The sequence below is a fragment of the Colius striatus genome, chromosome 3 (assembly GCF_028858725.1).
Source record: "Colius striatus isolate bColStr4 chromosome 3, bColStr4.1.hap1, whole genome shotgun sequence".
NCBI lineage: Eukaryota > Metazoa > Chordata > Aves > Coliiformes > Coliidae > Colius > Colius striatus.
Genome location: NC_084761.1, coordinates 36,575,984 through 36,592,800, shown reverse-complemented (window position 1 = coordinate 36,592,800; position 16,817 = coordinate 36,575,984). Strand labels below are relative to the sequence as shown.

Sequence of the window (16,817 nt, the reverse complement as noted above, 5' to 3'; positions counted from 1 at the left end):
ATTTTTTGCATGAGTGCCAGAGCATCTCGGAGCCTCACTAGTAACTAGCCTTCCTCTCCCTTTCTAGGCAATTAAAACTTTGTGCAGGTAGAACAAGATTTATGGGATGCAAGCAGGTATAGAGGTGGGGTAGTTCTTTTTTCCTTTGAAAATTATATTAGAAGATGAAACAGGTACAGTTGTGAAGCTAAAAAATTAAATCATGTAACTTCAGAACATTTTGTCCAAGAGTAACAGAGCATTGTGAACCAAACATTGTTATTTGCTTACATATATAATGTATCGCTTGTCTTGCTTGCTAGTCTGTGAAATTTTGCTGTTTTCAGCCTCCCTGCCCCATGGTTGTATGCATGGTAAAATTCCAGTGAGGGATGCTAGTTGCTGTGAAGTATCCATTAGATATAGCATACAAGTTCTAGTAGTTTAGTATTACTTATTAGTTATAAATTATTAAAGAATTTTGAGCATTTTTTTGCCACTATTTAAAATTTATGGAAGCAGAAATATCATTTTACTGATGTTCTTAAATTTTTTAATTTAAGTGATAAACAGAAATTTATTGTACATCCCTGTAAGAAATATAGACAATACTGTTGCCCTGAGTTTAAGTTTCCCTTAACATTTTTTTTCTCTTCAAGTATGTGCAGTAGCAGTAAGAAATTGCTTGGAGTGTCAGCAGCATGCACAAATGAAGCCTACTGGAGACACTGTGAAGAACCAAAAACCAGTACAGGGCTTTATAGGAACAGGGAAGTCTGCAGCAAAGGCAAGTATTAAATCACACTGGAGACCACAAAAGTCAATAATCCCTCTGTACAGGGGGATAAGTTTTTAAATTCATACCTGTATCATTGATATTTTGATAAGAGCTGAATGGCATGAATGCTGAAAATCACAGAATCATAGAATGGTAAGGGTTAGAGGTCATCTAGCCCAACCCTCTGCCGAAGCCGGTCCACCTAGATCAGGTCACACAGGAACACATCCAGGCTGGTTTTGAAGATGTTCAGAGAAGGAGACTCTACAACCCCTCTGGACAGACTTGTTCCAGTGTTCTGTCACTCTCACAGTAAAATAGTTTTTTCTTACGTTTAAATGGAAGTTTTTGTGTTCCAGCTTCATCCCATTACCCCTTATCTTGTCACTAGGTACAAAAGAAAGAAGGGATGCCCCAACCTCCTGACATCCACCATTTATATACATGTAAATATTAATGAGATTCCCTCTCAGTCTCCTCTTACTTAAACTAAACAACCCCAGTTCCTGCAGCCTTTCATCATAAGGAAGATGCTCCAGTCCCCTGATCATCTTGGTGGCCCTGCGCTGGACTGTCTCCAGCAGTTCCCTGTCCCTCTTGAGCTGAGGAGTCCAGAACTGGACACAGTACTCCCGATGAGGCCTCACCAGGGCAGAGTAGAGGGGGAGCAGAACCTCCCTTGACCTGCTGGCCACACTCGTCTTGATGCATCTCAGGATGCCATTGGCCTTCTTGGCCACATTGTTGGCTCATGGTTAGTTTATTGTTGACCAGGACTCCCAGGTCTCTCTCTGCAGAGCTGCTCTCCAGCAGGTCAGTCCCCAGCCTGTACTGGTGCATGGGATTGTTCCTCCCAAGAAATCCTGAAGTAGTTTTTTACTAAGTGAATTTAACACTATTTAACCTTCTACAGTGAAATAAATCAGTCACAAGAATTTGCCAGGTTTTTTTTTCCTTTAAAGGTGAAACGCATATCTGATCTTTGTGCTCTAGTTATGAGAATATGCTGTACAGTAGGTGATTGTATGCACTTTGTGATTCTTGGTAGATGTCTTTTAAAAACAGAATCTGAAGCAGTAGCTTGTATTTTGTTGTTTTTTTTAATTAGAGTCCAGTGGACATTGTGACTGGCGGCATTTCTCCAATTCGAGACCATGACAGGCTTCTGCAGGATATGGATATTAATCGACTTCGAGCAGTAGTGTTCAGAGATATAGTGAGTTACAAATACTGTTATTTGCTCTATGGCTAGATTTCTGCATATATCTGTTTGCTGAATACTTGCCATGTTTAGTTATGCAGTTTAGCTAAACTGAATTTACAAAAACTGAATATACTGCTTGCCATAATTAGGAACTCCTAATAGTCTGTGGCCATTGTAGTGTTTGGGATTGGAAAGAGGGAGAGGTGAATATTGCTGCCTTCACATCCAGGCTCTGTAGTGTGTTCCTAAGAGCTGATTCTCTGGAATTCTACCTATTGAATATGAAATTTTTTGTGTTTAGTACAAATGTGTACGTTCACATGCTCTATATAGATAAACTGTTTATGTATATTATGTATCATAATGATGTTTATATACACTGTTTGAAAAATTAGTAACTTCCCAATTAATTAGAAAATAGAGGTCATCTTTAATTCTATTACTTCTCCTCAGAGGAACCAATTTGTGTGCATGTGCTGTAAATATGCATATGTTTTTTAGTCCTGAATTGACAAAAAATATCTTTGCCCTATGTCAGCGACTTTGCAGCTGATATTGAGGAAATTGAGATTGATTGCTTAAAAAAAACCACCTCTGTAAGCAAATACAGCAACTATAATGGCTATGAGTCATTGGTGGCCACAAGCTCGGACACCAGAACTTGTATTACAATAATTGAGCTATTTAGCAAGTTTAATGATTTGCACAGTGACTTTTGTTCTATCAGAATAGTGAAGAATCTTTGGGTTTTATCTTTAGAGGAATTATTGATTGCAATAAGCTTTTTTCAACCACTGCTTCAATATTAGTGTGCCAGAGAGTAACAGGAAGTGAATCTTCCATACTGGTGACAGCTAAAATAATCCAAATGATACAATCTTCAAAATCAAGCCATTTTATGTTCTCATATTTTTCTTTAGAACAACACAATATACACATATAACCTCTGCTTTTTTTTTTTTTCATATCTAGTCCACCAGGTTTTCTGTTTCACAAATAAGTATAAAATGATGCATAGATGGTAAAACTCTCCTTTTGACTATGATGTTGAGCTGTGTAGAAAAAGCAGACTTTAAAAGAACTATTTTGGAATACTTTTAATCTGAGCTCCTTATACTTGTATCTAAATATGTTTGATTTTCATATAGTTTCTGACATGATGTTTAGCACACAGAATTGAGATTGGCATGATTTCAACTTTGTATAGGAGGAACTCAACCACCAGTCATAGTCCTTCAAGTACTATACAAACTTTATTTCAAGGACTTCCACAAACACAGCATTAAAAAAAAAAGAAGAGAGTAGTGCTAATCTATTGGACCACAACTGTATGAAGTAGAGTTGGGAGCTGTCGTGCAAAAATTAACACTGGCTATGGAACTTGTTCCACTTCATTAATATGTAATACTTTATAAATGCTTTTACAGTTTTGTTGGATTTACTTGCATGGTTGTACTTCACAGCAAATGTTGTTAATATCATGGCACATTTCAGGAAGTGTAATAGAGAAAACGCCTGTAAAGAAATAAAGGGCATCTAGTACCTGCATTAATTCGAAGCATGTAGTCAAAACACAGAATCTTAGTCAAAGCTATCATATTTATGAATGAAAAATGGAAGGATTAGTGTCATTTGAATACAATTACTGTATTCTGTAGCTTTATAGGTGAGGCAAATTGTGAAAAGTAAACATGCTGCAGAAATTGTAATGGAAAAATCTGTATGTCTTTTCTTTTTTTATTATTTTTACAGGAGGATAGTAAACAGGCTCAGTTTTTGGCTTTGGCTGTTGTATACTTTATTTCTGTGCTCATGGTTTCTAAATACAGAGATATACTGGAACCCCAGAATGAAAGACGACCATCAAACCATAGCCAGTCATTTCAGGAATCAGAGAATGAAAGTAAAGCAACTCCTGCTACAGGTGAACTGTTAATTATTTGTCTAAATGAAATTATGTGGCTTATGCATCTTAAAATTGTGTAGAAGTCCATGTGAAATTGTACAGAAATATGCACATTGTAACCATTTAAATAAACAACATTATAGTATTCAACTCACCTCAGTATTTGTGTGTATCTTTTTCTGATTGGAGAAGAGCCGAATCCATAGGTTGACTTTTGCTGTGCAGAGGTGGTTAATCTCACTGAAGTAGCTAAGTATTCATGAATGCTTGTTGCAGAAACATAACTATTTTGCTTAAGGTTAAATACACATAAGCATAGACAGGCAGCTTTTTGTTTCAACTACAGGACTTCTTTCTCCTATTCCTCTTTAGGGTAATCAATTTTTGTTGTTTGACTGTTGAATCAGTATCTTGCATTTCTTGTCTCAACATTTGGATGTTACAAATTTTCAGGCTTCTCAGAAATTAGAAGTAAATGTTTCTGGTTTAGGTTTCCTATTAAATACTTACAGATAATATCAAATCTCTAAGTAGGCAAGAATAAATACTTCTGGCTGTGTTATTTCACATGTCACCTATTGCTGTTACTTCTTTAGGAGCAATGTGATGAATGCATTTCTGTTAGTAATAAACTTAAAACGTGTTTTCTGTTTTGGTATGAACAGATGTGGAAAACCCGTCTGCTGTGCTTGCTGCTTTAGCCTCTACGGAAGATTCAGAAAGCACAGCATCTGTGCAAAGAAGGGATTCTGGTCTTGGAGAAGAACCAGCTTCAGGGCAAACAAATAGTTCTGGTAGTGTTGCCGAAGCAGGGCCTCTGAATGTCAGTGCAGGTCCAGATGCAATCAGTGAAGTACTATGCACGCTCTCATTAGAGGTAAATAAGTCTCAGGAGGGCAAAAGTGAGACAGGAACAGAAGATATTAAACCTGCAGCTTCTGTAACAGCTGCAAAAAATGTCAATGTAAAGGATATCTTGAGAAGCTTGGTAAGCACACCAGCTGATGGGACTGCAGTGGATGCTGCTCTTCTGCCACCGACCTTCCTTGGAGTTCTTGGCAATGGAGCTGCTGAGCAGGCTGTACAGTTCCATTCTTTTGACAGGTAATGTAACTTCTAAAATATTTGGGCTTTTTCGTTTTGCTTAAGATATTGATAAGGAACAGAAAAATTCGCACTTTAGTTTGCCAGATCTCGTGTACTGTGTCACCTATTGCTTTATATAATCAAGGTGATTTGGTTTATAAGTAGAACCTTTGACAACAAGGTCCACCAACATCACATATGTTCATCATAAAGGTGTGCTCCCCAATTCATGGGATGCTATGTTATGCTACAGAAGTCTACGGAAATGAAAAATGACTGGTGACTGGGTTATACTTAAAAGTCTTGAAGCCTGCACCTCTTTGTAAGAGTTAACTTCTGTCTCCATACATGTTACTACCTAGAAATGGCTGCAAGAGTAAAAGAAAAGATTAAGAGTATAGATTGTTCTTTTGTCTTTCATTTTTTCTTGTTTCTAACTGCACTTGCAGATTAGTGCTGCTGTACTGTGCATATTTAGTCAGTTTTAAAGCACTCAGAGAAAAAAAATGGACATTAAATAACTCAAAGTAATGATGTGAAGGTTAGCTTGTATATTGATCATAAAACTGTATTTAGTTACTGTTACTGTGGGCCTGCAAAAGAATAATGGTTTAATAGTAGTTACAAATGCATTGAAACATGAAGTAATCATCTAGGTTGTCCTTCTACGTATGGAATACTCCCATATTCCCGTTTACGAAAATGCATCTGTATTCTGCCTTCTGATGCTAAAGGCCAACTTAAATCTTTTGAGATTGTTCAATAGACATAATCCATAGGTGTAAGATTTGCTTCATTGTTATTATAATAGCTTTCAAAATTTAGTTTCATTTTAATAAATATCTGCCTTTCTTAATATTCAAATGCTGCAGGAGAATTCCTGCTGTTTCATTTTATTCTCCTTTTAGATTGAAGTCCCTCTTTCCTGATAATAATATTTGTGTCCCCTACATCTCGGTTTTATTAACTCTTTATCTTTTCCTAAGTATGGTAGACCACATTATCTCTTACTACACTTACTGACTTTCACTTCTCCAGAATTATCCAAAACAACAAAGCAAATGATGAACAAAAGAAAATCCCATAGCATTCCTGTCTCTAGAAAAACCTTAGTCGTATCCAGTAATCCTTCAGTCAACCTGGTGCAAGGGCATCCCTTGTTACCTTACCAGTATTTGATTATCTCCTTATTCCTGAACTTCCTCTGGCTCTGATGTCTTTGCTGTTTATGGCTGCATTGCTCAGATTAGCAAATTTAGATGACCCAAGAAAGGACTGTATCTCTGCCGTGGGTATGGATACAGCTGTCACGTGTCTTCTCAGGTCAGTAGTGGAGTGGTGATTGTTTGGCTAGATTACACATAGATGACATATGCTAGCATTTTCCCCCCTTGCTGTTGTTTCAAAGTAAATACTGTGTTCTGCTTGTGATGATAAACAGAAGGACTTGTTTTGGGAGCAGTAAGAGAATGGAGGCAGAGGGGAAAAATTGGAAGAGAGACACTGAATTAGAATTTGTGACAGCTCTCTCCCTGCTGCTGGCCAAGTGCTTTTAGCATTTCCCCATTGAGACCATTCATTACTCTTCAAAGCCAGTGTGCAGTCGATGTGAAATAGTGTAATGTTTTAGTCTGTGTTTTTCCTCAGGAAATTCTTACTGTTAATTGCTGAGTGGTAGAGATTTGAACCACAAATTAACATTTGTCTGCAGATCTGGTTTAGAAGTGCATGTTTCATTTAGGAATTATTTTTTAGCTATTGCTAAAACTGAAGTTTTGTGCTGCCTGTGCAAATCTGGTTTGAGTTGGTGTAAAGCAGGTTGACTAGACAGGGAGTAATTGTGCACTTGCAGTCCTGATGACTGACATAGGTAGATTACGCCTACAAAACCTTATCAGAGGAAACTGTGCAATTTACTTCAACATGTACACTAATGAAATACTGGGCATTGGCAGCAGCCATTCAATCACTTGCAGTTCTGCATTTTTTTTTTCTCTACAGCTACAAAGTCACTCAAATAACGAAAAAAATCCCTTAAATTGCAGTGCATTTTGTAAAGCAAGACACTGAAAGGTTAAACTACTTACTGTTTTGCCCTTTTTCGGTGCTGCATTGGCCCAGATGGACTCATCTGTCCTTTTCGCACAGTGCCAGTCATTTGTAACCACAACTCACAATGTTCTCTCACTTAACCTTAAGACGTAATTACTGTATGAGATACTGAAAGGAAGCTAGGCTGGTGAAGGAATATGCACCTGAAGGAGTGAATGTGGTGCTTGGACTGAAGCAGTAGACGGCACCATGCTTGTGAATGGAAGAGCAGAGGGCAAGTGGTTTTGTAGGGGTTTATGTAGCTATTTGGATTGCTCCCTATTGATAACTTGCAGGTATTAGTTTCCTGTGACTTTTTATGTTTAGTGAGAGGGTCTAAATATGTGAGGAGATGGCCATGAACTAGTATAAAATATTTTTGACCTCTATGTCAGTGGCTCTGTGTTTCTGGGTGGCTTATTTTTTCACTTCTTTGCTTTTGGGGATGTGTCAGGTCAACAAAAATGTACTTAATGAGGTAGAAGTCTTACCTATGTTCAATTATTATCTAGTAGTGCCATGCACAGTCTTGCATCTATGGTAAATATGTTGATCTATGATAAGGCATGTTGCTAACTAGCTAATCAGATAATAAAAAAGACAGAATAACTGTATATATGATCAATTTATTTTTAACATTGAATAGATAGCAAGGTGTCCACTTGACCATGACTGTAACTTTAGGTAGTGTAACTCTCCTTAAGCAATGTGCACAACATAATACAAGTTTATGCTCTGAAATGACACCTAGTAACAACAGTGGGAAGGAATTGGATCAGGGAAAGAGAAACCTTTTTACAAGAAACTGTAACGGAAATAGTAACACTTATCCTGGGGTAGACAAAAATACAAAGGTACATTGGGAAAGTTTGGAAAAACATTATTTGGGATACTCTCTTATTTTCCATATCTGGTTTACATTTAATAAATTGTTTGATGGCAAACACAGGTTCTGTGAGTTAATTTTTTTAGTCTTTTTATTTTAAAGACACTTTTAAAAGTTGTTCCCATGTAGCAATTTATCAGTGGGGTATCTGGGAATTTCAAAGCATCTCTCTGATCCTACATTTATCTCAGGAATGCTGTGTCAGAAATCAAAACTCTCCTCATATCTTAAGGATTATCAACTTCCCAGCCATAGCTGGAGAGTATACAGTAACAGCTATGTGAGTGAGGCCTTACTGAAAGACTACCAGGTTGCAAGCCTTTGCAAATAGCTAGGTGTATGTGTTCATTCCCATGCCAAAAACCTTCCCCTTATCTTGTGTGAAGATACAATCTTGTGATTAGTGAGTGCCAGGGGTTTATCATGATAAAGTTCAAGGCTTGCATTGGCTTCTTCCCAAGATCTATAGGGATATGAATTAATGTTCCAATTTCAATGTGTCCTAAAAAACCAGTTTTGTTATTTAGTAGCAATCTTGTAGAAAAAGAGGGGGGGCTAATGCAAGCAAATTCAAATAAAACAGAAAACAATAACCAGAGCTTAGGAGAAAAAGAATTTACATTTCTGTTCAGTTAGTCCAATAAAATTCATGTCGTGTAACTTGCCATTTTTACTGTGCAATTTAAAATAAAACCATGGTTTCTCCTGGCTTCTTCTATTCTGTGGAAATATTCAATAATCATGTCCTTATAGGAAGCTGATATTGAGAGTTCAGAGGAATATAAGCTCTTAAATCATGATCTTATACCATAAAGTTTTAATCTGCATCTGTGTTGCAACTTATGGAATAGATATGTTAATAAGCTTCTTGTCTTTTTGGAACGTCATCTATAAACTCTTTAGTTTGTCTCAGCCTATATTCATGCATTTGTCAGTGGCAAGCATGTGTCTTTTGTTGGTTGTGGTATTTCAATTAAATTTAATCAAAAGTCTTTTTTAATATGGAATTAATACATTTTAGACTTAATTTATTTGAGCCTTAAATGTAACAATAATAAACTTATTGTTGACAAGGTTAAGTCTGGTAGGTACAGGTAGAGACAGGATATGAGAATGGAGGATCTGCAGATCAAGGCACATATACTATGATGGGAAACTCAGCTCTTTTGGCACACCAACAATTTGCATTCTGCAGGGGCTGAAGAGGCAAACCATTTGAAGTCTTCTCCCTGCCAAGCTGGTTTTAAAGTTTTCATACAAAATTGATTGTATTCTTTCTATCATCTCTTCTCTTCCTCCTGCTCCCCTTTTCTGATCTCAGTGTTTTGAGAGTTTGTTATTCTTCCTTTCTCCTTGAGTATTTCAAGGGGAACATAAGAGAATAGGTATTATCTACAGACATGAGAGCCAATAGAGTGACACTGACATGGCAAATGACTTTCCTGGCTCACAAAATAGAGGTAAAGATAAGTCTCTAATTCTCTTTATTGCTCTTTTGGTCATTGCATAGAAGTCCTGCAGTGGGCATCATTCTGGTAGACTGGAATGAGACTAACATCTTTTGAGATCTGGATTAAAACCATTATCCCATAGGGAAACAGACAAACTGTCACCTGTGTTGCTGTTCAGTGCTAAAAAATTGAATGCTAAGAACTAAATCTGTATAAATGCTTATATATTCAGAGGAGTTAGAGCTCATGTAATATTTAAAAATTATAATGAGATCATCAGTTTCATTTTGTTCCATCACCTGTTCCATTTTGTATTAGGAATATTTTACTTGTAACTTGAAGTACATATTTGCAATTAATTGCAGACTTGCCAACTTTAAAAAAAAAATTAGGCAAATGTACTCAAAATTTTGGAGCTATTTATAGATATTTTGTACTTTTATATTGAAACAGAAGAATCGATCATCTGAAACCAAGAAAGCCTTCAATAAGTAAATCCTTCTAGAATTTGGCAGAATAGATCATTACTGTGTAAGCCTTTGTCTGTGATGGAAGTCAGTGTTCAGCTCAGTGGTCTGTGCTCATTCAGCAGTGAATAATTGTCTGCAACATGAAGGCTTCTTACACTTCAGCGTAATTGGGACTAATAACACACTGACCTTCTGGCTAAGATGTATTTATGGTGGCCTGACATACGTTTATCAATTGACGTGCTGTAAATTCCTACTTTAAAACGTAAATGTTTGATTTTAATTTAAAAAAGGCAAGCATCTAATATAGTCATGTAAATGAGGCAACTATAATTTTTACCATAGCTCTTGAGGTATACATGAAATACACCTAAAGAATACCTTTCATGCAAATTTTTCATTTTATTTCTTCTATATCTGAATAAAATGATAATGGATGCTATACTATACAAATACAAAAGTTAGAGTTAATCGAAATGGTGTGAGAATGTGAATGTTAAGGAGCAAAATGTAATGCCTATTTTCTTCCATGTGAGATGTATCTGCTCTTATGTGAGGTTCCTTTAATGTATATTGTTATTCTGATTACGTTAATGCCTGATAATAGATGTTTTTAAAAAATATATTATTTTTATAAAACCGAGGAAATATACTATAAGGCCCATTATTGATGAATATTTTATTCACATGAGTAGGAATATTTAACTTTTTAAGACATGTTTATCAGTTTAGCTGCTAAACAGAATGCTTATCTCTGTACTTATTCAAAGCAACTACCCTATTACTTGAGAGAAGTTGAAAGCATTTTAAGACAATTCTATGATAAATTTACCTGATTTAATAATGTGCTTAGCACTACAAGTTTTCCACATAGTTTATTTTCTACAGTATTTAATCTTGATTTTTCAGCTCTCTCATGCCTTCTTTCTGCCAGTTGCAGTCATTTCACTTATATTAGCATTTAAATAATCTTTTGAAACTAGAACACAAAGAAACATTGATGGTTAATGACAATGATTTTTGTTTGAATGCAGTTGTTTTTCACCTAAATATTCAGAAAATATATTACTATTCAAAGAAGGAAAAATGTAGTAATTTCAGAATGTAAGTTAAACCCCATGACCAATATTTATGCTTCAAATATTAAGTTGCTTTCCAATATGTGGTAAATGCAGATCTGTATGTGATTGCCGAGCCACATTTTCCTACCTTGAAGAAAACCTGGAAATGAAGCTCTTAAATCCTACAGCTATAACTTTGGTCCACCAATAAAAAGGGAAGCTATACATAGTAGTAAAGATTCCATTACAAATAATGCTGCAAAGTGTATCTCTAAAGTAATAGTGTTAAGATAATTTGAAGCTTTGGTTTGCTGTTCTGTTTGGTGTACTGTTCTAAGGAGGTTTTGAATCAGAAGGTCATGGCAACTGGCCAGAAGACAGATAAAGTACATACAGAGCTTAGGGCTTTGGACATTATGTCTTTTGGACAATATCTAGTACTTCTTTTGGCTGTGTGCTTCAGATCACAACAGCTGACAGGAGAGAGGGACTTTATTTCCTCACTAGAAATACTGTATATTTTGGCTGGAGAAATCTTCAACAGTTGACTGTTGAAGATCACTTTCTAAAATAATATTTGCTCAGAACTAGTCTGAGGCTAGAAAACAGCTTTATGGTGAGTTATCCAAAGCCTTTGTTTACTTCCAAGGTTCAAGTTTTCCAATGTGATACAGCAATTTCTCTGTCCTCTATACTGTTGCACTTTTCTTGCTGAATAGTTATGGAATGCAACAGAAATTTTTGACTGTGGTGCATCATGAACAGTCTGAATTCTTAATCAAGTTTTTAACAGAGAGGACCAAGATCTAACATGACTATTAAATATAGAAGTTATCATAGAATTTATCAAGGTGTTGGTTTTTTTTTTTGGATAAAAGCGAACACTTTTTTTCAGTAGGATATGATAAACAACCTGAGTTTCTTAGAAATCTTTTTGACAGTCAGTGCCTCTTGTTCAAAGCATGTAGTAATTGTCTGGAATACACCTGTGCATACCCATATGTTCTGTTTGTAAGCCTGCATACATTATCTGTATTTTGCAGTCTGAAGACACTACTTGCTCATTTTTATTCCTTGAATCAAAGCGAAATGAATGATGTTGGGTAATTTTCTTTTTAAAACGTTACTAACAGTTCTTCTTTTGTATTTATTTTACTGTTTATATATTATAGTATTAGTAGCTCTACTACTAATACTACTGTATTAGTGTCATATTCCTGCTGCTACAAATGAGAATATCTTCCTTAAAGTGAATGCTTTTACTAGATACTTATAGTGGAAATGTTAGAATTTTATTCCATTTTTATGTATTTTATGGAATGAGTACAAGAAGGAACATAAGAGGTTCCAAAGAATCACAAGGGAAAACTTCTTCACTGTGAGGGTGATGGAGCACTTGGATGGGCTGCCCAGATGGGTTGTGGAGTCTCCTTCCCTAGAGACATTCCAAACCTACCTGAATGAGTTCCTGTGTGACCTACTCTAGGTGATTCTGCTCTGGCAGGGGAGTTAGACTAGATGATTTTTTGACCAACCTTCCTTCCAACCCTTAAGATTCTGTGAATGTAGTTACTGAAGATGAGAGTAGCAGCTCATCTGCTACTCATCATTTGTATTCCAAAATTTCTATAGATTTGTAAGGTGAGAGGGTATGCAAAAGAGACTGTCACGGGCATTTACTGCCGTCTGTCACAGAAGGAAGAAAAAAAGAAAGTCTAATACCTTAGCTTGAAAGCACCTCGCCTTGGGCAGCTATAGAGTCTGGCAACTTGCTGAAATGACTTCCTCGGTGCAACTGCGCTTGAGTAGGATGAAGGTCATTTGAAGTTTACAGGAAGGAATTATAATATATAGTGTTGTGTCAGAAACAGCACAAAAAAAGGAAGACTCTTGTTGATGGGATTTCTTTTGTCTCCACTCATTGTCTGTTGCAGATGACTAGTTAATAGCTCCATCTGTCTAAAAATTGCTTCTGTCCTAAAATTCCTTCTTGATGCTTCCAGAAAGTTTGTTTCAGCAGTTTCATCTGAAAGGGATTGGTTCTAATATATAAAATTAGTCAAAGTTCTGTAATTTCAGTACCTTTTTCTTTAAGGTATGGGCCAGGTTTGCCCTTTATGACTTAAAATACCACCTATTTCCTAGTTCCTTGTGCTCTTAGTTGAGTCAGAGCATAGGATCAATGGTGTTAGTAGGCATTCAGAGGACACAGTCATTCTAATTCGGTGTTTTGGGAGAATTCTGATTGAATGCAACAGTAAAGAGAAAATGGAAACAGAAAGCTTCTCTAGAAGATGTATGTTTCCCTCATTATAATTTGGTATTCTCCAATTTAAAATTAATTAGATTAATTACATGATGCACATAATATACATGAAGTGCATGATGTACATAAATGTGCACAATTGCCATCTACATGTACAGCATAATTTGTCACAAAACATTTTCACATGTCAGCTTGCATCCAGCATAATTGTGTTTATTAGCAGCAAGTGAATAATTGTTTGTGTGAGTTAGTGGATGTGCAAAGAAATATTTCTAACTCATGCACTAAGATCTCAGAGATGATGTGGATAGACATATATTTGTAATACCTTTGTAAGACTTGAGTTTAATGTTATTGGTTATCATTTCTTGGGCAACTATACAGTAAAAGAACTTAAAAGCTGTGTAAAAACGCATATTTCTGTGCTGGGTCATGAATGCTGGAGAAATGTCCAAAAATTTACCATGTCTGGTTGCATCTCATACTCGGTAAACTTCTATTAATTTCCTAGCCTCTTCCAGTTATTTGAATGTGTCTTTTATTGAACAGTACTAACAGTTTCCAGACAGTGAGTATCACAGAATCTTGAGTGAGAGTTCCCCTTCTTATACCTTGGTGATGCAAAATTGATTGGTAATGTGGCTATAATTTAGAAGACAGTCTTACATATACAATTTTTTTTAGTGCGCTGTTCATATTTCAAGGAAACTGACACGAACAGATGAGCAAAATTCATGGTTTAGGCACAATATCTTGACTTGTGGCTCAGGTGTTGTAGCTTCTATTTTTTTAGTGTATAGTTAACATTAGCAGTCACCCTTATAATGATATGACATGTACTGCCTTCAAATATGGTGCCTGCCTATTCCTGCTGTTAAGGAGGGTTGATGTAATCAGTAATGTGGTCTAGCTTCTGTGATGTCCTCTGGACTGAAGAAGAGAGTCAAATCCAGCTCTCTTGTCCCATTCTGGCAAGAAGTGTTTTAGAAATAAATGACAGAACTTTGGTTATTATTGTCTCACCTGAATTTGGGTCAAGTTTCTGAGTTACTTTATTCAGAAAATGAATATTTTAAAGCTATTAAGGGAACGTATTCAGTGTGTAGTTACAATACTGTCAACAAAAGATGTGATTAAATAAATTGAATATTGAAGACTTTTGGCTTACGGTTACCACCAGGTAATTAAAAGTAAGCACTGCTTTGGGAGTGCATTATATATCAGCTGCACTCTTTACCTCATTAGCTGGATTTTTGCATGTTTATGGAGCTAACTTGCAATTAAAAATGCCTTTAACGTATGCTTAACAAGGCCTTTTAGGTATTTGGAATAAAGTACTACAATTTAATTGAAATTGGTATAGCATAAATAGATATCTTAGTAACATGCAAGATAAATCTCTATGCATAACTTGTCACTGAGCATCTTTTCCTCTTATGTAATCTGTAATACCGATTATAAGGCCTGACATTTAACTTGTTTGGAAGATGGAGATCCTCTCTCAAAAGAATATTTGGATTTGTTATAGAAGTAAGGCTTGATTGATGAGATATACTCAAATTCATGACTTAGCCATATTTTTAAGATGTGTGAATGTTTGTATGTGCACAGCAGTATAGTTTTAGTTATAGTATTTCTGTCTGCAATTAGTCTTTTATTCTGTGTTAGAATACCAGAAGTAGCATACTGTCAAGGCAACCTCAATGTTGATAATTTATCGTAATGTTTTCATTTTGAATACTGTGATACCATTTGTAAATAGTTGCCTGAAGTTTAAAACCAAATCCTAGGGAAACTAAGGTGAAAAGTAAAACCTATTTGCAGATAACTTACCCTGCTGATCTTCTAACTGTGTGCTTGTTGGTCAGGGATTTTGTGCAAGTGGTTTAAGTGTTGAACAAGGTTAAAGTGTCAACCTTTAGGTTAAGGTAGATGGCCAAAGATAACGGAAAAGAAAATAGGAACAGTACTTTTGCAGGACATAGATGTGCTAGATGTGTAAATAAGGATCATGAGGTGTGAACCTTCATACAGTATTATTTATTATTTTCTTTGACTAGGAGTGTCGTGGTACCACAGAAGAAATCAACCGTTTCCTCTTCTACAGCTGCTATGGGTATTCCTACGAATGCTGTCAGTGTGGTTTCTTCTTTAGATTCAGCCCAAGCCCTGGATTTGTCAGGAGACTCTCCTGGTAAGTAAGAGTAAATTAAGCAAAGTAAATTCCTGTCTTTCCTCTCTTGCTTCTCCATCTCTTCTCACCGTTCACTCTGAAGACAACTGCTACGTATTTTTTATGAAGGGGAGATATTTTTGAATAGTTATCCATATCTCAAAACACTATAGATGAGAAGAATGGTGTTTCTAACGTTAAATTATTTTGTATAGACTGATTAATGTATATGTATGTTACTTGTCTATGTATTAGTCTTGCTTGTATTAAGAATATTGATACTTCTGATTGTATTTTCTTAGGTGAAAGTATGTCAGTAATCTGGGAAGGTGGTGATGCTACACAGGTTCATGAATACAAGAATTCATCTTTTTTGATATTTTCTGAGAGTTTATCTCCCCTATCATTTTATTATTGCTAGTTTTGATGCCATAGCAACATAAATGTAAAAAATAACCTTCTTATATTTAAAAAAAACCCCAACAACAAAAGTATTTGTATTAACAAAAAAAGAAAAGCTTCATTAAATTTTGTTTGGATTCTCTTGCATTCAACTAGGGGAACAAATGCAAATGAGCAATATTTGTCAGAATTTCAAGATCTCTCACAATTTTTGTAAAGCAGGCATACTATATTAACTTGTATTTAGTATAAATATAGTATGTTCTGAAGACTACTTTTTGTTGCACTTTTTTTTTTTGTTTTATTGAAGAAGCCTGCATTTTGCATTTGCAGGTTATTTGTCCGAGGCTATATGTGTTAGTGCTAAGCAGAACTGAAAATTATATACAAGTGTTCTCAATGGCTTTAGCCTGAGGTCAGGTTCAGAGTTGAACTAGTTTCTCTGGATAGTTTTTTCAGTGGGGACAAATTGAGTAGGTTGTTTATAAGCAAGTGGTCTTTTGAACCTTTAGTCTCTCTGCTCATTCTGTATGAGATAAATGATGTTTAACCTTATATGCTGTGTCAAAGGCATGGTTTTCTACTTACTCATGTTTAAGGCACAAGGCAGTGTAGGATCTTATAATTATTTGTGCCCATGAAGTTTTAGCATCAAGACTTAGAATTGATGTGCATCTTAAGCAAGGAAATCTCAGTCTGTGCCTGATTATTGGGGTTTTTTTTTCAGTATTTGAGTTTCTAGCTTCCTGATTTTATGAAATTACATCCAAATTTGTGAAGATTGAGGGGGAAAAAAAAAGTAATCCATTGTCACATCCTGTAGTTCTTGTGTGTCTGAAAGATGTTTGTTGCCATATTCAACTGCCCATTGTATTTCTGGAGAGAATTAAAAAGCTTTCATTTCAGCCATGGTAAAGAAAAAGCAATTTAATCTAATCTGTTCTTCATCTTTGCAAAAGGGAGAATCCATTTTGTCACTGAAATTGTAGGAGTGTGGTATAAGAGTAATGTTTTGACTGTTTAGCTGTCTTTTAAAATGTCACAGTGCTTTGGGTAAGAAACTC

At 35.7% G+C, this 16,817-nt stretch overlaps 1 protein-coding gene across 3 annotated transcripts in view; it reads left to right on the top strand.

Moving 5' to 3' along the window:
* LRBA (LPS responsive beige-like anchor protein) overlaps positions 1–16,817 on the top strand; it is a 406,817-nt gene that overhangs the window by 88,019 nt on the left and 301,981 nt on the right. For all 3 annotated transcript variants that reach the window (XM_061993733.1, XM_061993732.1, XM_061993731.1), the window contains exons 27-31: positions 639–766; positions 1,866–1,973; positions 3,714–3,885; positions 4,533–4,971; positions 15,239–15,372. In XM_061993733.1, the coding sequence (XP_061849717.1) occupies positions 639–766; positions 1,866–1,973; positions 3,714–3,885; positions 4,533–4,971; positions 15,239–15,372 (981 nt within the window). The remainder of the gene's footprint in view (positions 1–638; positions 767–1,865; positions 1,974–3,713; positions 3,886–4,532; positions 4,972–15,238; positions 15,373–16,817) is intronic.